The sequence below is a fragment of the Aythya marila genome (genome assembly GCF_965140915.1).
Source record: "Aythya marila genome assembly, chromosome: 1".
NCBI lineage: Eukaryota > Metazoa > Chordata > Aves > Anseriformes > Anatidae > Aythya > Aythya marila.
In genome coordinates, this window is record NC_139042.1 from 165054548 (window position 1) to 165076560 (window position 22013).

Here is a 22013-nt window from a genome sequence, read left to right on the forward strand (position 1 = left end):
AGCAACTGATTTTTAAACTTATTTTAATCCTACGGTTTCACTGAGGGATCTCTAAACTGAGTTCTGGAAAGAAATTGCTCCTCTCCTCACACCTTCTGCGCTGATCACATAAAATCTTATTTGTAGACTACTAAGTAGTGGTTTGTAACTGAGTTTTCAGAATAGCTTGATTACTGAATCTGCCATAAAACTTAACAAGGTTCAGTTCACTTTGGTCAACTTTTAGCACTGATCTGCATTTTGTAGGCTTTCAGACATGAGGTAGAAATGATCTGGATGGAGAACAACCTGTCTCAGGATTTTGAAACTAGTATACAGATCTATATTTGTTTTGTTTGGAAATCAGAATTATGAAAGCATCTTCTATTACATTTTGGTAGGCCTTTTCATAGCATCTGCCTAAATATGCAAATGCAGAGAAAAGAAAAACTGATTCAAGTTTTAAAAATGTACACTGATCGTACCAAATTTGTAATCCAAATATTGGTAGGAGTTAATAGGAAATATATTAGGTAGCTGAATGCCATTAGCTTTCTAGTCTAGTTTTGTAGATCTGATGACTTACTTTTTAACAGCAGAAGAACAGAATTCAAATACTCGTCTTACCAGATTCTGTACCATACACATTCTTTCACTTCTTAACTCAGCTACAAGGCCATAGATATCCACAAAATCGTGGTCATTTACATGTTGCGTTAAATGGTCTAGTGCAATATAAACACCTGTTCTTCCAACACCAGCACTGCAAACATAATACACAAGATAAAATTAAGTTTGTTTTTGTTTTCTCATTACAGAATATTTTCTCAGAACATTTTGGTTAAAGTAAGCTGATTGTGAGAAGAAAACTTGAAAATTTGAACTCGTTTGCACTACTTTTGTTTGTGTGTCTCCTTAGTGAATGGGATAAAGTGTAATCTGGATTTGAGCTATCTTCTGATTTTGACTTTACAAGATGTAGTATAGGACTAGTGAGATTTAACTAAATGAAACCCTTGTAAATGAAAAAAACACCCTACAACTTTTATGTGAATTTTCTAGTGTTCACTGATTCAAAGAATTCACAAGATTTTTTGAAATCACACCCTATCCTGATTTTGTGATGCTTCTTTTATTTGAGACAACTTGGTATCTAGCAAAACATTTAAAAGAAAATACTTTTAAAAGGAAGACAGGTGTGTAGCACACACTGGTAGCTAGTATTGTTTAAATTAAGGGTTTGAAAATGAATAGTATTTTCTTCAAATCATTATCAGCCTTTTCTGCAATTAGTGTAATAAATACAAGAAATACCACTACAGATAATCAGGTAATGTATAGCAAGGCTGTTTTGAACCTGCAGAATCTAATGAGCAGAATATAAAGGATGAGTTTTCTGGATATGAGAATACATGCTGCTGCTTTACAATCACTGGGACAGTGGGCAGTTTATCTGGCCCATGCTGAACCCTTCATGTATCTGTGTTGTGAAAATGGGATAGCATTCATTGCAGAAGGGCCCAAAAGTATATAAATGTCCTCAAAACACGAAGACTCTGTAGTTATCTCCTGTAGAAGTTTCTATGACCCCTTCTGTAGAGGAAAATGTCAAGCTATCAATGATAACAACGTCAAATAAAATAAGGAAGTTTTATCTCACATTGTGGATGGCACCTGTAGGACATTGAGGACAAATAAAAAGAACCACAGCGCATGATAAACTCACTGGACAGAGAAGGAATTTGTAGCAAAAAGTTTAGCTTTTTCTTCCACATATTTCCAGACTCACACTAAGTGAGAATGAGGCAAAGAATCAAGCCTAGACATCTCAGTTCATATCACTTGGACCAAATAAGCACCAGACCATTTATTTAAAAGTCTAAGTTTAGATCTTAGCTGTTTTCAGGCATACAAACTTGAAATTTAGCATATGCAAACCCCTACACATATTTGTCATTCTCTGTGGCTCACAAATAGTTTCTTCCTCATAATAATGACATACACATTTTAAACAGAATTTTAGGGAATTAATTCTTAAGAAAAGCTATAACTATAATAGAAGTCATTAAAAGCATGTCAATTGTTGCTATTCCTCTTCTTAAGATAAAGAGAAAACTTGAGATACATCTAGCAGTACATTATGGTAACTTTGAAATAACTCTTTCAAAGACGTCACCTCAATGGGGTTTCTGAGAATGGAAGAACAGGCCTACTTCGGTATTTTGCCTCCTATAAAGGACTAAGGAGCCCTGATGGAGAAAACTTCACAGCTATCCATATGAAAGCCATACCTGGGCATTCACTATTGTTCTTTGTCAACTTCCCTGAGCATTAATATGCACTTGGAATGATAAGATACTACATCATGACCTGGTGAATACACTTACCTGCAGTGAACCACCATTGGTGTGTTATCACCTGCTCGACTTGCACGGATAAGTTTTACAAAATGGATAATTGGTGCAGTAGTTTCAGGGACTCCATGTTCTGGCCAAGAAGTAAAGTTACACTGGCGCACCATCATGCAATCTCCATGCTGTAAAATATAAAATAAGGCAGTTTTTACAAAACAAATGTGAAAGATTATCCAGTAAGCTACTTGTAAACTTCTCAGCAATTTCATTTAACAAAGAAAGTCAGAATAGCATAACCATAGGATGGTACTTGTATCAAGGGATAATTTGTTGAGCACAGGTCTAATTGCAAGTTTTTTGGGGGGAGAAATGGCATCAAATTAATTTTTCATGAAGTATTAATGACTTCAGCAATCACTCTACCTTTGACTTCAGTCACTGTACCAGTGTAATTAGTAGATTATGTGTCGACATTTCTATAGCTTTTCTAGAAGTTCAGTGAACTGGTCTGGCAAATTTATTTAGGGGAAGGCAACTGTTCTAGTATAGTTAAGGCAAACAAATATGTTGGTCAATACAAATATGTTTTCTATGTATTTGGTGCCCTCTCAATCAGAGCAGCAGTAACAGTAACTCAACACAAACAGCTGATTATGTTCTGATATCTAAATTAACTACGAAGGACATAACAATAAAAGCACTGGGTCAGGCCAAAGGTCTGTCTAGCTCAATATTATGCTTCCAACAGTAGTCGGTGAAAAATATTAATGAAAATTATAATACAAGACAACAATGTATCCGTAGTTCCATAGTATATCCCTTCCATTCTAACTGTTTGCAAGCCACGAACCTCCTCAGTCAGAGATGGTATCTAAAAATTTGATAGCACTCAACAGACTTTTATTCCATTAATTTCTTCAGATTTTTTGAAGTCCTGAACATTTTCAGCATTCACAATACCTTGCAGCAAGGAGTTCTGCAGCTTAATCAGCCCTTGTGCAATGAATTAATTTCTATTGTCTTTGTTTTGAACCAACCACTAGCTCTTTTCATATTGCAAGAAACATGGAGCAACTGTGAACAATTATGTGCTACTACTTAAGGTCTATAGTACTAAAACTGATCAACATAAAAACAAAAGAGAAGTGATTTTGGATGCAATATGGTAAAAATTGTGAATGATTTAGTGTATACATGCCTTTTACCTGCACAGGAAGATCATCAAGAATCCATCCATTTGGATGGAAGGTGAAGTGCAATCTTAAAGACAGCAATATGGCACACACCTTGGGATGGTAGTGCATCTTTGTATTTGGATAGCTGAGTCCAGGTCCTCAGAAGTGGCTTTACTACATATAACACAGGTCAATGTTGGGAATGCAAAAGAAAGCTGACTTCATCTTGGGTCATTATGTCCAGATTCCTTTCCAAGACCACTTTCTGGTCTGACTTAATGTTGAGTGCTAATTTTTCCAAAGCGTGGAAACTACAGAGGTGGATCATGGCAAAGATGAACATCTATGCTGTACCCCCCACACCTCCATTCCCAGCACAGAGTGGGAGTAATACATGTACTGATGATTCTCATTTATATTGGGTGAATTTCCTGGGGGTGGAGGCCAATACAGCTGGTAGTACAATGCAAAACAGCTGCGCTACACCAGAGAATCTTGCCCTTTAATCTGAGAGGGATACATTCAAAGGGCTTTGTCTGATAACAGAATGGTTAGGATTACTCCTTTTTAGAAGAGACAACTGAGGTGTCCAAATAGAAACTTCACCTCCCACCAGATCAGAGATGTTCAGTAACCTTGATTGGTCCTTCATAGCATGTCGGCCATATATCTGAGTTCTTTGTGACAGAAACTGGAGAAAATTTTCAGGAAAAATGAAAACAACAACAAAACCACGACCACCATGAAAAACAACCAGGAATGAAAACAAAATGCTCAGAAAAAACAGCCTGTAGAGTACATACATATTAAAAGATTAAAAGAACACTGAGAGGTAGTTGGGTGGGATGGAGAACATCTGATGTTTGAGTTGTTGGATAGATTTTGTTCAACCAGTTTCGATTTCTGACTTACCCTTTCAATTTTTAGATCTCTGATGGTCCAGTCTATTTGAGTATCTTCCATCAATTTAGTAATTACTATATCCCCAAACACAGTCACTGGTTTATTATCTTCTGGCCAGTATTGATGGCATCTTATCTGCAGGGAGATGATTACTAATTAGCAATAATTATATTATAAATTTGACAAAAACTACATACAGAGTTTTCAATTATAGCAATGTTATACACTGGTAACTTACCCGTCCTTTTTCAAAACACTGTGTAAGCATCACAAGGGTTTTTGCTCTAGTCTCCCACACCATTCTCCAGAAATCACCTACTGTTCCTGGTAATGGTCCCTGAGTTGCGATAAATTCATTTGGACACAAATAGCCCTAAGAAAGAGAAAATGTTTAATGCATAATGGTTGGTAAGGAGAAAAGAGTTTGAATGTGACTCATAGCTGTGCCTGTAGTTAACATGCCTAAGGCTAGAACCTTGTCAGACATGTTAAAATAATTGGTGTAGGCCTGACTAATCATTGCATGGCAGATGGCCATGGAGACCTAAGGATGTAAGGCATTTTCTCCACTGTATAGATTAGATATGAACCAATGCCCTAACAAAGTTTTGGAAATACCATCCTAACAGAAATGCTTTTAGCAGAAATATTAAAAGGATATCAGGCTAGTAGTTCCCTTTAAAAAATACCTAAGTCTTCATATTAACCTTACTGCAGATCCAGTCACAAAGACAGGTGTTAGGAGAAGGCCAGCACAGCAGAATTAAAACAGTGCAAAGGAGCAGCAAAGCCAGAGAAAAAAACTGAGGAGCTACGTGAGAGCTAGTGCAAGCTATACACAACACTGATGTTTTTCCAATGATCATCAAGAACCACAGAATCATTTAGGTTGGAAAAGACCTTTAAAATCATCAAGTCTAACCATCAATCTAATTCTACAAGTCCACTGCTAAACCATGTCCGTAAGTGCCATGCCCATACATCTCTTAAATATCTCCAGGGATGGGGATGCCACCACCTCCCTGAGCAGCCCATTCCAATGCCTAACCACTATTTCCATGAAGAAATGCTTCATGATATCCCATCTAAACCTCCCTGGTGCAACTTGAGGCTGTTGCTTCACATTCTGTCGCTTGTCACCTGAGAAAAAAGACCAACACACACCTTGCTCCAAAGTCCTTTCAGGTAGTTATAGAGAATGATGAGGTTTCCCCCTCAGACTCCTCTTCTCCAGGCTAAACAGTCCCAATTCTCTAGATCACTCCTCAGAAAATCTTGTTTACTAGTCCCTTCACCAGCTTTGTTGCTCTTCTTTATGTACACTTGAGCACTTTGATGTCCTTCTTGCAGTGAGGGGCCAGAAACTGAACAATACTTGAGGTGCAGTCTCAAAAAGTACTTGGGTTGCAGCCTCACCAGTGCTGAGTACAGGGGGATAATTACTTCCCCAGTCCTGCTGGCCACACTATTTCTGATGAAAGCCAGGAAGCCATTGGCCTTCTTGACTCCCTTGACACACTACTGGCTCATAATCTGCAGGCTGTCAACCAGCACTCCTCGGTCCTTTTCTGACAGGCAACTTCCCAGCTGCTCTTCCCTAAGCCTACACCACTGCATGGGGTTGTTATGACGCAAGTGGAGGACCAGCATTTAGCCTTGTTGAATGTCGTGTCTGGACATGGCCCGTCGATACAGCCTATCCAGATCCCTTTGCAATGCCTTCCTGCCCTCAAGCAGATCAACAACAACTCCCAAACAATTTGATGTCATCCACAAACTTACTGAGGGTGCATTTGATCCCTGATCCCCTCATCAATATAAGCAGTAAAGAGATTAAACAAAACGAGCCCCAGTACTATGTGCTAGGGAATACCATTGGGACTGGCTGCTGATCAGATTTAGCTACATTTGAAAAAACCCTTTGTGCCTGGCCATCCAGACTGGATCTGTTCTAAGTGAGGGATGGAACATACTTAAACAAATGATCTTTGATAGAAGGTCTTTAAGAAACCTTTCTGTAGAGGTTGATTCTTTTTTCCAGCGTTGGCTTTTTCTGTTTAGTTCATTTATAAATTGATACAAAATTTAGTGAAAAGAAAGTTAAAAAAATCTGTGTAAATGTGCGAGGATGGGTTCTCATGGATCTGTTTTCTCCAATAAACCAAACATACCCTGCAGAACTCTACGTACAGAACATTTAAAATAACAGCAATAGCAATAAGAAGAATATGTTTATGCTATAGAGCAAGCAGTCTGTGATATCACAGAGTTCTGCTTATTGTTCAAAAAACTTGACACAGTAGTTTATAGTACCATCAAAGTTCTTTATTGGAATATAGCCCTATAATTCACAGATGCCTCTTATTTACTCTGTCTATAATATACAGTACAGGTAGCAGTGGGAAACCATGTTAATCCTCCCTAGTTAAAGAGTGAGATGAGGAACTGTAGTTCAGGGATACAAAATTCACACATCAGTTACTGACATTTTCTTGTTTAAATGGTGGAAATAAAAGTAACATCCAAGTTTCTATTTGTTAAAGATGTCTATTTTCTTCTCTTTATACATATGCATATCTATATACACCTAGATAAAAAAGTAGGTAAATACACACAAACACATATTGTATATTTACTCCTATATGTTTATGTATATATTTGCATGTCCACAAATACATTAAGTGAGAACATATAAAGGGTAAAGCTTTAGCCTTGAAAAAGTGGTCTATTCCCTGATGAATGGTCATCTAAAGTGTGATGCCTGCATGCAGTAAAGATACACAATCATCTCAGCAGGGAATACTCTCTGCAGCTGGCTTCTGCTGATAGTTTTTCTTTCCTAACCCTTGGCATGTTAGCTAGTGACAAAAAGGGTAAAGTCCAGATCATGCTCCATCTCATCTCCTTCTCAGTGGTTGTGTGTCCCAGAGCCATGTAGGCAAGTAACAGCATGGTGTGGCTCTTTCTACTGCTTGTCAGAATCAGGAAATTACATGCTTTTGCTAGTGAGAAGGGAAGATGTGACTGAGGTATGAAACCCATACTCAGCTCTATGGCTGATTCCCTGTGAATGTGTTCTAGTTGCCTGGAAGTAACTATCTCTATTTGCCACTGTGTCATCCATTTAGACTACAGTCTGCATGTCTGGCTATGCGTATGAACAGCCCTTAATGTAAATCAAGTCTTGACCTCACCTGAGACCACCATCCACTGCTACAACAAAATAAATGCGTAATTATGAGTGATACTTGAGCTTCAGGAGGACAAAAATGATATAGGCAAGACTGGAGACAGAAAAATATAGTCAGAGAATTTACTGAGAACACAACTAGAAAATGCAAGGTCTAGGAAGAAAGTTGACAATGAGAAATACAGTATTGTTTTCTTTTTCAAAAAGCATATTTACATTTTCCAACAACATATTTTTCACAAAATAATACAGCCATACAAACCCTGACCACCCAAATTACTAGCTATTTCTATAAAACTGTTTGGTTATCTTTGAATTATTCTGTTTGTATACAACAGTTCCAACTCTTATACCAAGAGAGAAAATAATGCTCATCTCTAAACAAGTGATCTTAGTGCGAGTTTCATTCTTGCCTTTAACAATAGTGATATGAGATGATTTAAAGAAAGTAATTTGATGAACTCAGTTTCAATTAGTACTGAAAATCATTGGTGAGCAATGAAAATGGGAGAATTTATATTTTAACTGTGGCATTTTCAATGCCACAGAAATCACGTGAACAATGCCACAGAAACAGTAGCTGTAGTGAATGAAAGAAAGATTAGAATACTAGTCTTCTTGGAAGTTATTTTTTTGATCCGTTCTTGTACTATAAAATAGAAATAGTAACAACGTGAGAGACTTTCTACTTACAGATACATAGCTGGCATTAATGTAGTCAGATCCGGGAATACCAGCATCAGGCATCAGCTTTACTCTGTTGTTATTATCTATCATGAAAATAAAGTCTAGTTAACTAGAAGATTTGTTCAAAAACATAGCTGCATATAACAAATGGAGTACTAAGAATTAAAAAATATTATTATTTTTAATATAACAACACTTGACATAGTAGAACAGTCATAACAAAGGCAATTTAATAAATCTTCACTATTGCATGGTCATTCTTGTTCCAGAAATATTTTAATATTAAAATGGTGGATGCTCCAAATCTTCAAGTTAGATGTATGTAGGAGAATCCTCTGACTAATGGTAGCCACTGTACTTTAAACCACGCTGTTCTGGCATAGGCAACCTCCATACAAATCAGAGAGCAGGGACAAGGAACTGACAGTCTTTTTATCAGGTGACAGATTTGAGCCAGATGTTGGCACTTTTCAAACTTCTTTTATATAACGTAAGCTCATTGTTACAGAAAAGTTTGTTTCAAAGAAGACTAAATAAAAAGTGATTGAGGGTTTCCAATTTGGGCCCACAGTGTGTATTCAGAAATGGTGAAAAACAGGAAAGATATATGTAAGTAAATGTTGGAACCAAACATTCCAAATTCTGATGTTTAGTCCACACCTTATTAGAAAAACTAGAACACAAAGTTAAAAAATTGCAAAACTCGTCTGTTTATATTTTATTGTGCTTATATTTTATTGTGTCATGAATATCAATTTTTAGTAACTGTAATTTAAAGCATGGCTTGAACAAGGCAGTAGATAGCAGTAACAGCTGCTGTGAAAAGTTAATAGCACAGAATGTAGCATTATTAACCAAGGAATGCCATTCTGCCCATCTCACATCACAGCTAATGCTTAAAATAATAAGGACATTTCTTGTCTTATTAACTGAAAAATGAAGCAGTGTTGAGTACAGAGAGACAGACTTCTGTCTCCTGTGATAAAATCTAGCCTTGGCTTATAAGTTATCATACAGTTACTCTGATCTTCTATGGAACCTTTGCAGCACATTTACACATATCCACAAGAAAGCATACCCAAGCTCCAGTGGTAGCTGAATGCACAAACATGTGGATTTTATGTTTTAAAAAAATTACTTCTCACTAAAGGAAAAAAAAAAAAAAAAGAAAAAACAGGAAGAATGTTAAAGAGTTTGCTACATGGGTTGAATTACAAAGCTAAGAAACTACTGAGGCTACAGTTTCTTGCACCTGCATATTAAAGCTTGTGAGAGCAAGATAAAAGCTACTTGCAAATAAACCTGTCTTTAAAAAAAAAAAAAAAAAAAAAAAAAAAAAAAGACCAACTACTTGATAAAATTATTTCATAATGTGGACATGATTGTCCTGCCATACCAAAGACAGATCAAATAAAACCACAGCTGTATTTCAAATATATGTTGTGCTATTGAGGTAGAGAGCAAAACTGAGGAGTTGATTAGTAAACACACATACATGGCTTTATGTTTGGGAAACGATTCTTAGACCTGTTCCAAGGCAGATCAGCATCAGTTGAAGCAAGGTCTTCAAGAAACTTGGGAAGTTCCTGTAAAGGAATAAAATGTAGAATCACAGAATGAATCATAAATATTTGTTAACAAAACTTTGCATTTCACCTGCAGTAAATATAAGGAATGGATTAATAGCAATTTCCCCAGATACAATCACTCCAGTAAGAGTGAGAATTCTTTAGTTCTGTAACACTGTGTTTCTGAGAAAAGCTGGAAAAATTATGGAGCATCCCAGTTTCCTGTCAACCCTAGTTACACCAGCTACATTAGATGAAGCATGGCAAAAAATGCTGTTGAGTTGAAGAATTAAAACTTGCATGAACATTCACCTTTCCAAATCCAGATAAAGTCAGCCTATCACCTTCTGTAGTTCTTTTCTGTCTCTTCATGAAATGACATACTTGTTAGCCATGCCCTCAATTTTGTTTTTGATTAATGCCTCTCCCTGACTCCTGTAGCTTGGGAGAGCTTTTGCCATAGCATGAGAACTGATGAGAATTTAATTAAGTTGAGACAACTGTCAATTAGTTATTGTTCACAGGACTGTTCATGAAAAGGGTGGGAAGAGTTATTTTTGGTCATACCAGTTTCATAACTGGTCATTAGTTCTGTTGCAGAAGGGCAGAGATGAATAAATCATTCATATTGAAGAACTTACTTGATGAGGGTGTTTCTGTACATAGATATTTGTAATTTCTAAAGCTGAGTAAAAGAGGGGAGACAAACTCATGACTTTTTAATGCAGTAAATACATTAAAGTGATGATCTCATGGTGGTGAAGAGACAGTTAAGAACTCCTAGAAAAAACAGAATTCAGACTATTTATTTCTCAGTTAACTACATTAACTTTAATAGATTTTCCCTTTCTTTGACAAATTTTATATGTAGATATATCTCAACATCTAATTGAAGATTCAAATGAAATCTACCTATTGCTCTGAATGTGTACTATACACACTTCTGTTGCTTGTGCTGAGTAATCCCTTCAAATTTCTCTTTTAGTTACTCTCTAGTGGGACAGAGAGCCATATAATCAGACTCCATGTCAATCATGTTCAAGTGCTCGTTCACCCAAGTATTGAGAGAGTTGTATTCTATAAAAAAAATTTAATGGGAAACTCTTAGCAAATAAATAGATAAAATAATGAAAAAATTTAAAAAGCAAGAGTATTTTATATTCCAGTGATTTTCGTCTCATTGCTAAATCAAATATTTTGTCAGTCTTATTCAATGGCTTTTGATATTAATAATTTGATATAAGCATTATCAAAATGGCACAATTTAAAAATGTGACATAATGAACTAAGCCAATAATCCATCTAATTTGATATACTATTTCTTCCAATGGATGGTGCCTGACATGTAAGAGAGCTCAAAACCCTTCAACTGTATTTCATGCGATATTAACCCCTGGGCAATTTGTTTATTTCACCAACTCACAAAAAGCCTATTGCAAAAAGCATGAAGACTATTTCACTTCTATAATTATATCCTCAATAATGTATAACTGCAGGTGTTTCTGATCACGAAGAGAAAGTTTTACAATGAAAGTAAAGGACTTTCCAACTAGAGACTTGATCTCTTTCTAGCTCTGACACATATTTCCTTGGGAAAAGAATTAGGGGAAGAATTGCAGAGAACAACTAGATGCTCAACTACCTTTGAATATTAACAAGGGACTAGATCCTATCCATGCCCTTCAAAATGTTGCTGAATATCTGTTTCATCTATGGATGAAAAGTCTATGATTTGCCTGTTCTTCTAAAAAGAAAGTTTGTGACTTAAAATCTTACAATATAAAGAATGTCTGGCATTAAATTTATATCCTTATGTCAAATAATTAGATAACATGGTTAATAGACATGAAGTAAATATAAAATTAAATGAAGGACTGTAATATATTATAGAAAAACATAATTCTCATTTCTTTAAAACATTTGTTGCTTTAAAATCTTGCATTTGAATCAACGTCTGGCATACTCAAAGTACATTTCTTTTATCTTTGAGTTGCCTCATTGTTTCTTCCCAACAATCCCTTAAAGAACTAAAGCCTCAGTCCTATGACTGAACCTAAAGAAAGATTCCTGTTCTCAGAACAGAATGACTTCTGTGAATTATTGTTAGGATTTGATAAGATCAGTGAAACACACCTCAGGGGTCAAAATTCCTCTCATTTGAAAAGCTGAAACTCTTCAGCAGAATTTTTGTCCTTGAAGTTTGCATTAAGGAAAAAAAAAAAAAAGATGAAATGTCTGGGGTGTTTTGCAGGTGTTATGGGCTATGGGATCTCATATCAAGTGCATGTCATGTGATCTTTTACTTGCCTCATTTGCCTCACTCCTCTGAGTCTTAGCTTGCCAGGTAACTATTACAATAGTAGTATTGTTATACAGTATTCCGTATTAAAGAGGAGATACAGAAGTAAATTATATTGCTTTTGTAATGATGCTACCATATCTGAATGAGAGCTTAAAAGCCTTGTACTAATTCTCTGCTTCAGTGTGGATTTCAGTCAATGGTTGTTTTCAGAACTGGGGAAAGACTATTTGGATTCCCAGAATCCAATTTGTCACAGAAACCACATTTCATTGCAGACTCATAAAGCTTTCAAATAATTCATTTGAACTTTGTTTACTGTAGTACTTTTGTGGTGGCATTCAAAGGTATTTCACTTTTTTATTCATGAACAGACATTATTGTAAAACAGTGTTGGAAGTATTTCTGTTTCAGTAATTTTTCAGCTACTAGAAAAACTTGATTTTCCAAAGGTATTAAGAGATACGTTAATCTTCTGGAAAGCTGGAAGTTTGAATATCAGTTAGGCAGTGCCATCAGCTCCTGTGGTTCCCTATGGTTTCTTTAAACTTGTTTTTTCTGATACAACATGAATCCAGATCCATTCTTAGGTCCAGATCCTCTACTCATCATTTTACACAAAGGCAATGTTCATACATGGTCCAAGACTGAACCCCAGATATCTCTAAGCACAGCAGCTGGGTCAATCCAGTAAATTAAATGAGCCCAAGAATGTCCTTGGATTCCAAGACTACATGCAAGGAAGAAAGCTAATTTATGCTAACAAAACTGTGTAACAGGTATGTTGTCTACAAACTGCCTATTGGAAATGATCCCCAGACTACTTTGCCTACCAAAATGTACCATGGAATTGACCAGGATAACTTCTTGCTGGAACAGTCCAAATTCAAGGCAGGGAATATACTAACAGTTTATTAGTATAAATTGCCATATTTTTACAGCCAGTTTCTAGTGTGCTTGGATTTACTAATAGCCAGCCAGAGAACCCAAGAAAGCTCAGGAACAGGCTACATGCTTTAAATATAATGGTCCATGGCTTTATAGCCTCAATTCAGCTTTCCTACACACATTGTATGAGCCTTGAGTCATTTACTTCAAACTAAAGTTTTGCCTGCAGATGGAAACAATACAGGTCATGGGGTCTGTTTGCTTGCTTTGTGCACTGTTTGCTTCTATGCATTGTCATTTCTGATGTCATTCAAGTGCATTGTCAGTCCTGTTTCTCATCTGATAAGATAGGTGCTACAGATGGTGTAGATACACTCTCAGTCAAACATTGCACCTACTGTTTAGTTCTGCTTGCTCTTGGACAAGCCTTCTGTGAAGGCTCCTACAAACTCAGGATTGATGTATCCCAACAAAGAGAAAGTCAGGCAAAAAGCCAGGGGCCTTCAAGGATGAACATGGAGCTCCTGGCTAAACTCAGACAGAAAAAGGAGGCCTACCAAAGGTGAAAGCAAGGACAGATAGCCTGAGAGGAATCCAGAGTAACAGCCAGAGTATCCAGTAATCAGGTTAGGAAAGCCAAAGCCCTGTTAGAATTAAATTTGGCCAGGGAGAGCAATATGAAAATCTTCTATAGGTACATCATTGATAAAAGGAAGACTAGGGAAATTGTGGGCCCTCTCCAGAAGGAAATGGAAAAGCTGGTTACACAGGACATGGAGAAGGCTGATGTACTAAATGACTATTTTTTTTTTTTTTTTTGCCTGAGTCTTCACCAACAAGAGCTCCAGCCACAAAACCCAGGCCCCAGAAGGCAAAGGTGGGGACTGGGAAAATGACAAACCAGTGAGGTTCCCATTGACTGGAAGAGGAGAAACATAACCCCCACTTTTAAAAAAGCTAAAAAAGAAGACCAGAGGAACTACAGGCCAGTCAATCTCACCTCTGTGGCTGGCATGATCATGGAGCAGATCCTCCTGGAAACTACAGTAAGGCTCATGGAAAATAACACGATGATTGGTGACACCCAACATGGCTTCACTAAAGGCAGACCATGCAGACATAGGCAGTGAAATAGAGTGTACCCTCAGCAAGTCTGCCGATGACACCAAGCTGTGTGGTGTGGTCAGCACACTGGAGGGATGGGACGCCATCCAGAAGGACCTTGACAATCTCAAGAGATGGGCCCACGCAAACCTCATAAAGTTCAACAAAGTCCTGCAGCTGGGCCAGGGCAATCCCAATACAGACTGGGCAGAGAGAATGGATTGAAAGCAGCCCTAACGAGAAGGACCTGGGGGTGTTAGTTAATGAGAAGTTTGACATGAACAGTCAATGGGTGCTTGCAGCCCAGAAAGCCAACCATATCCTGTGTTACATCAAAAGCAGTGTGGCCAGCAGTTCGAGGAGGTGATTCTCGCTTTCTACTCTGTTCTTGCGAAACCTCACCTGGAGCACTACATTCAGCTTTGGGGCCACCAGCACAACAAGGACATGGACCTATTAGGATAAGTCCAGAGGAAGGCCATGAGGATGATTAAAGGACCGAAGCACCTCTCCTAGGAAGACAGTCTGGTGGAGCTGGGGTTGTTCAGCTTGGAGAAGGGAAGGCTCCAGGGAGATCTTATAAAGACTTTCCAGTACCTAAAGAAGGCTGTGGAAAGCTGTGGAGGGACTCTTTGCCAGGGAGTGTAGTGATAGGACAAGGAGTAATGGTTTCACTCTACAAAAAGTGTAGATTTAGTTAGATATTAAGAAGAAATTATTTACTCTGAGGGTGGTGAGGCACTGGCACAGGTTGCCCAGAGAAGCTGTGGATGCCCCAAGCCTGGGAGTGTTCAAGGCCAGATTAGATACAGATTTGAGCAACCTGGTCTAGTGGAAGGTGTCCCTGTCCATGGCAGGGGGACTGGAACCAGGTAATGTTTAAAGTCCTTTTCGATCCAAACTATTCTATAATTCTATGCTTCTGTGATTTTAAGACATCACTACACTATGGTATATGGAAGCTGAAGCTTCCATGAAATGAAATGGAAGCCCAAATAACATAAAGCTGTTATTATGAATTGACTATATAGTTTAGTTGAAGAAGGCTTCAGCTACTTGAATTTGATTATGTTTCAATTGCATTGCCAACATTTTTACTTGATAAAACACTTGTTTATTTTAAGTCTTAAGGCATTACAATACCTTAAGGGTTACCTAATTCGGGTCACACCTAAAGAAAGTAGTATTAAAAACTTTCCAGCGATGAACATTAGTTGACATGTGAAAATGTTATTGCTAGTAAAACTTTTCATCTGCTAAGTCATGCATAATATAACTATAATCACTCTTGTTCAAGTGAAATAACAGTTCTACTCTTGGAAGAAAAAGTTTTCCTTGCTTTACTGCTCAGAGAATTTTATGGTGCTTTTTATTATTAAATCCAGACCAGTTTTACCTAAGGAGCATAACAAAAAGCTGTAGGAAATACCATTAATCTTTTCACACTTTTGTTGGCATTCCCTAAGAGACTGAAATATTATAATCTAGCAGAAGAAAAGCCAATTGTTTAGTCTTCACTTCTGTTAATCCAAATGGTAAGCAATGCATGGTAAATCTATAAATCCAAAACAATAAAGTCACTGGAGAATGACAAATTATTTTTGTGAGGGCAAATGACTGTATGTGTTAAAAATGATGATGATGATGATAAAGATTCTGTAATAACGAGGAGAAAAGATATTGTTGAGAACAAAAATTTGATAGCCATAAAAATGTTACTTAATGAAAATGGTGAAAACTTTGAGGTTTAAATGTGTAAATGCATATGCATTATATATATATATATATATATTATGTATATTTTGAAAGCTGGTCTCTTTTCAGATGGAAACACAGGCTTGCTGAGTTCTTCGTCTCATACATGAAACGCTCTTCACATGGACACTGTTCTCAAAAGCATGACAGGTATGACCTATTATTTGTAGAGAAATGCAAAGCAAGACTACTGTGCGTACACTTTTTACTGTCTGCACTGAAACCTATGAAAGAAAAACATTTTGAAACTCTATGGCAATATGACTGGGCCCTGAACATTTCAGAAAATTAATGTCAGCTGTGTTTTTGGTGAGGAAAATCAACTTAGCAGTTAAATATATCTGTATATATGTAGAAACCATTCCTAAATAATTTGTTCTCAATTAAGCAACATATGCATTACTACATATGCAAAAACATAAATATTGTGGTGTTCTTGCAAAGATTGGAGTCTAAAGAAGATCATCTTTTGCTGACACTTAGGTGAATAATTCTGATCAGGTTGCAGTGTAGACTACAGAATTCAAATCAGGTAATATTACCTTCTAAACAATCAACCTGGTAATTGGGTATTGATTATCAAGGCCAGGGTCCTTCATGGCCTTGCCTGCTTAAAATGGACATGAAATGTGACACATGAAATGACAGAAGGTCTTGCAATGTTGTGACAACTGCTAGCAACATACCGAAAATTCTTCCTGAAACTTTAGGTTGTTGTTTGTACAAAGCTCTTCGACATGTTGTAGGAAGGATTTCTTGCTTATTGGCCTGCAAGTAATGACAGAAGAATTAGAGACCTACAGGGGATTTCTTTATCATTCTTTCAATTTGTATTTAACTGCACTTTTATTAATAACATTTTCCACTTCAATAGCAATTCATATTAACAGACAGAAAATTATAAATTGTTTATGGTCCACATAATTGGTTTCTTTTCAGTCACTTGAAATAGAAGCATTTTCTCCTATTGTTTCCCCTCACCAATTTTTTCAGTTGCTAATGTTAACCTACCTAACACTACTGTTGGGTAGGATTGTTTTTTATAGGTAACAACATTCCAAAGCAAGGTTTTGACATTAATGGATGTTTGTAAAGTTACCATTGCATTCTAAAGCACATAATACTTCGTTGTCGCACCGAAAACATTTTATACATTGCAAAGTTTTAGACATATAAAATATTGCAGTGACCTCATTCTCATAATGACATGGTTTTTAAACCCCAAGGAGTTTAAATATCCCTGTATTACTTCCCAAGCTAAAACACAGACATGCAGGCTTCACCCCAGAGAGAGAGAAAGCATTTCTCCAGTTACCATGCAATTAGTCACGCTTTTATGATTTATACGCAGCTTGGAGTTTTTTTTTTTCTGTTGTTGGCTTTTGTTATTTTTTTTTTCCTTATAAACATGGAAGAGGGAACCACACATTGACCAATGACCACAAAAAATAATAATCTTTAATCTACTTACTTGATGGATTTTCTATAACTAAGTAACCTGCAACAGAGATTTTTGTTAAATATGGTAAGTTGTGAATTAACCAATATTATGCATGTTAATAGATTTTAGATGAACTATTCAATTAGCTAAAGAAACAGATTTATTTCTCTCATGAATTCAAATACGTCAGATATCTTGAGGGATACTCTCTCTTAGTTCTTATCTCCAGTATTGGCAGGTATGGTAGCTGCAGTTTCTATCATTCCCTTCAGATCATTTTACAATGTTCTGGGCTCATATGGACCTGAGAAATCCATACCTCTAGCACACCACTTCATATACATTGACAGGCTTCATTTTACACTATGTACTCAATGTTGTTCTTCTGAGGGACATTTCAGAGAACAGAGATTGGATTATTCTGACTGAATACAGACACCTGTATCTGAGCTAGTCGCTCTAGATTCTTTTTATAATCAATGAAGACAAATAGCTATGATTTCATCTCATTTTAAGCACGTATCTAACATGAGTCACAGGTGAATTATGCTATCAGTGTGCCTCTAAGGAAGGAAACAACAGCAATAGCTGTTTTGTTTTTAAAATTAGTATCTGTTTTCATGTTCATTTTTTACATGTTTAATTCTGTTTCTGGAACACTGTTATTTTAAAAACTGTGCAACATATTTTATCTTTAACCTAATTCCACAGCAGGATTCATGTAGATGTTACATAAGCATACAACCCCAGGGACTTTTCAGATAGTCTTGTAACCTAGTCATCATCATCACCTCTGAATGTAAGAATGTCTCAGCATTATGGATTTAGAAGACAAATGTCAGGCACTCGGACTCAGAAAGATTGTCTAAAGGACTAAATAAAAACATATGAAGAAATACAACTTAAAAGATAACTTGCCTCTTCAAAAACCTCTAAGTATGAATTTTGAGTGTTGCTCTCTCCAATATTCATACATGCTTAAAAACAAATCTTACAAAAAATATTCTATGATACAAATATAAATGCCTACTACTGCCAGAAATTCAGTAGAAAAGACAAAAATTTCCTTTAAAAATACTTGGTTTTGTGACGTTGTTCTTAAATATTTACTTTTTAAATTAGATAACAAAATTAGATTAGTACAATTGTCGTACCATTTAATATTAAGCATCTAAAAAGTTAATGTCAAAGCTACTGAAGATGCCTTCATGATACATATGCCGTTATGACAAACTTGTCAAACTGGCTATGAAACATCTGGGTCACTTTTACTGGAGTGAAAAGAAGTGTAAGAATTCACAGAAAAAGGCTCAAACTCTTTGCTTGAACTCATGCACTTACTAGGACAACAGAAGGAGAACTTTAAACAGAAAATAAGAAGGCAATAAGACAACAAAGCAAGCAACTCTATTTATTCAGAATTTTTAGACATCTAGCTACTGTTACGGTATCACTTATGTTGTTTGCATTACACATCGGCTGTAATTATGGTCTAGTAATATTGGCAACATTATAGGGCTACAGTTTTCAGAAGGGAAAGTATTCTTAATAAGTGTGCCCATGTGTTGCACACATACACTTGCCATTGAGCAGAAAGTAAACATTGGTTTTAGGCCTTTTTTAGGACAAAATTCTAAGCAGTCCATACAAAGAAAAAGTATTTGCTTTTCCTTTGAATTCATCTATCTTCACCATAGAACAACAGAATAAAAGTAATCTCCCAGCTGACATTCTATAAATTTTTGGAATACTATTGTCTTTCCTCTTCTCAAACTGATAGCAAATAGGGGCCTACTGCACCATAGTTTGGTCATTAGGTAATAAAAATTACATCAATGCATATGCAACCTGAATATGGCATTTAGTGCTTCATTGTTGAAGGTACATGGATCCAACAACAAAGAACACAGAGATAAGCAGCACCGTAATACAACCTCCTCAATACTTTACTCTCACTCAAAGCAATGAAGTAAAGCACTGAAAAAGCATAGAAAATGAACTAAACAGGGCTACAGATGGTACTTTCTTGTTCATTTTTTTAAATGTTACTGACAGGCAATTTTTTTATAGGCATAATCATATATTGTCTTTAAGAAGTACTAAATTTTAAAGAAGACACCTACACTTTGACACTTTAACCTATCTTTAGATATTGTAGTGAAGAATTTGGTTGTTAGAACTACTGAATTCACGCTTCTGTTGGTAGCAAGTGCACATTGCAGTAGCTTGGCAACTTGGAAAGTAAGACTGGCAAAGATACTGGCTTTTCTGGATAAGAATCTTCAGAAGGAAAGAGCTTTGTACCTTCACTACAGGTTTATAAGAGGTGGCTATGCTCAGCTTTAGCATCCTCAGGCATTAGAAAACAGCATTTTTTCCCAAGTCTCTTGAGAATGACATATATAGTGATAATCTTACATTATTTGGTCAATGAACCCATCTACCTGTAATCTCATTCTCCACATTTCCCAGTCTTTTGTATAAAGAACAAGAACTTAGGTATCATTAGATCTTGATGAGCACAATTTAGAATCAAACTATGAAGTTGCCAATTTCCCTATTTCAGGAGGACAATTCCAGGTTCCCAGTTGTCCGACTTTGAAACCAGGAAAGAAAAACATTCTCTAAGATAAAGAATGCTTTATTGCCTTAAATCTGATTTTCTTTTAAAACAGTGTATTGTTTCATGTGTGGAATTTTTTTTTGAAGTCTATCAAAAATCTGAATCCCACTCAGATTACTTATGATAGAGCTAGAAAGAAGCCATTTATTTGTGTTGGCAGTGGTAACTGAAGACCATATTGTCACACAGACTCAGCTTTCTTTCTGGGTCAATCATCTAAAATCCACAGAGAATTAAAACTTTGTCCAAATAGAAAACAACAGAAATGAGAATGTAGGCAAAAGGCTTAACTCATGAGCACCATTGACACTTCCTAGGAATAACGGAGGAACTAATTTTTAGCAAGTTAATTGAAAGCAATACGGAGCTTAACCCTTCCTGAATATTAAAGGCCTCGGGAAAGAGAACACATGGTCATTTCTTCCGTTGTACCAGGACACAAAGAGTTATAAACCTTGTACTCCTGGGATACAAAGCTCAGGAAGCCTATGAGTGATAGCTGATTACTAAAGAGAAACATGTTGAAGGAAAAGGTAAGGCAGGAGCTATGGCTATCCTCCCTCAAAGAAAGAAGAAACAGGCTGGTCTGGAGAAAGTCTGTGCAGAACTATTACTTTGAATATAGACACATATTGAGTGCAGAATATTCAGGAAAAGTGAGACAACATGAGAATTTTATATACAACACTTTTCCATAGAGTTCTAATTGCCTGTTATTTATTTGTAAGGGTTACAGTGTCTGTAATTAAGAAATATTTCTTCTAAATATGTGCCCATTTGCTTGTCAATCTGTCTCATATGGAATGAACAAAAGCCTAAAAGTATCCACCACAAAGTGTAACTTTCATGGAAAGATTTTAAGAAACAGGGACCTACATGGCTTTACCCCTTTGACAGAAATCACTGTGAAAGTAGGTGCCAGAGAAGTTCTCTCCTAGGTGAGCACCTTGAAGACGGAGGAGTTACTTGTCTCTGGCTAAGCCTGGTGGGCCCTGAAAATTTACTGGAAACCATTCACAGCAGATGAATATCTGCTTTGAAAATTGAATTGACAAACACTATGGACAAAATTAAAAAAAAAAAAAGTAAGAGATGAGAGGACCAAGTATATAAATATTTAGTGCACTAAATGAATCAATGTTTAATTCAGCCTAGACTGATGGGCTATACATGTTTTAAAGGATTAGATTTTTTTCTGTTATTGCCTGTCTCATATCATCTCTACTACCATGGAGACCAATGTATTTCCCAAACTTCCAAAGTCAACATTTTGTTTTCATATCGTGGACCCAATTTTCTGCTGAATACGGTAGAATATAATTCCCTGAATGCCCTCTGAAGATACATCTAATTAATTAATTGTCTAACAAAGACTTGGTGAGAGAAGGTGTATATTCAGCAGCCAGTATTTTCAGACACTGAAATTTTTCAAGTTTTTTTTTTTTTTTTTTTTTTTTCTGATGACCACGATTGCACAATTATTATAGGGAATTGTGATTTACCATGAATTTATTGATTTGAAAAAAAGATGCCATGAATTGCACCTGGCATTCTGCAACACAGCAAGCTTTTCAAACATAGGTGAGATAGCTGCCTAAACACAGCCAATATATCTGGGTAGCTTATGCAGATGTAGTAATACACAATACCATTCTAAATGCATGGGAAATTTGCTAAGGTTATAGTGCAGTCATCAACTTGTAATACAATAATTTACCATGCTGACATGACACTGCTTTAACCATATACCATGAGAATGATAAGAACAATACATGAACTAAAAGTCAATCTAGCTATGTAGATTGACTTCTATATAGTTATTCCCTGAATGCAACAGGTACAAAAGATCTTTCCGTGTATACTGTGGGAAACACACAGCAAAAATAGCTTAGACATCAGGTTTTAAAGTAAGCCACCTCCGTGCATACTGTTTGCTTCTGCCAACTGCTTGAAATAACTCTTCACTACTAGGAAGAATTTATCTATACAAAAGACAGCCTAAGTCAGATACCTGAAAACACTCTTTTGGCTACTGACATTACTAGAG

The 22013-nt window shown here is 36.4% G+C and overlaps 1 protein-coding gene across 10 annotated transcripts in view; it reads right to left on the bottom strand.

Annotated features, from left to right (window-relative positions):
• The window catches only part of PTPRQ (protein tyrosine phosphatase receptor type Q), a 136446-nt gene that overhangs the window by 4070 nt on the left and 110363 nt on the right, over window positions 1–22013 (bottom strand). For 9 of the 10 annotated variants that reach the window (XM_082778171.1, XM_082778174.1, XM_082778173.1 and 6 more), the window contains 8 exons: window positions 17374–17400; window positions 16589–16670; window positions 9784–9874; window positions 8295–8371; window positions 4650–4784; window positions 4421–4546; window positions 2367–2515; window positions 607–742 (listed from right to left, as the gene is read on the bottom strand). In XM_082778171.1, the coding sequence (XP_082634297.1) occupies window positions 607–742; window positions 2367–2515; window positions 4421–4546; window positions 4650–4784; window positions 8295–8371; window positions 9784–9874; window positions 16589–16670; window positions 17374–17400 (823 nt within the window). The remainder of the gene's footprint in view (window positions 1–606; window positions 743–2366; window positions 2516–4420; window positions 4547–4649; window positions 4785–8294; window positions 8372–9783; window positions 9875–16588; window positions 16671–17373; window positions 17401–22013) is intronic. The other variant, XM_082778170.1, reaches the window with a different exon arrangement.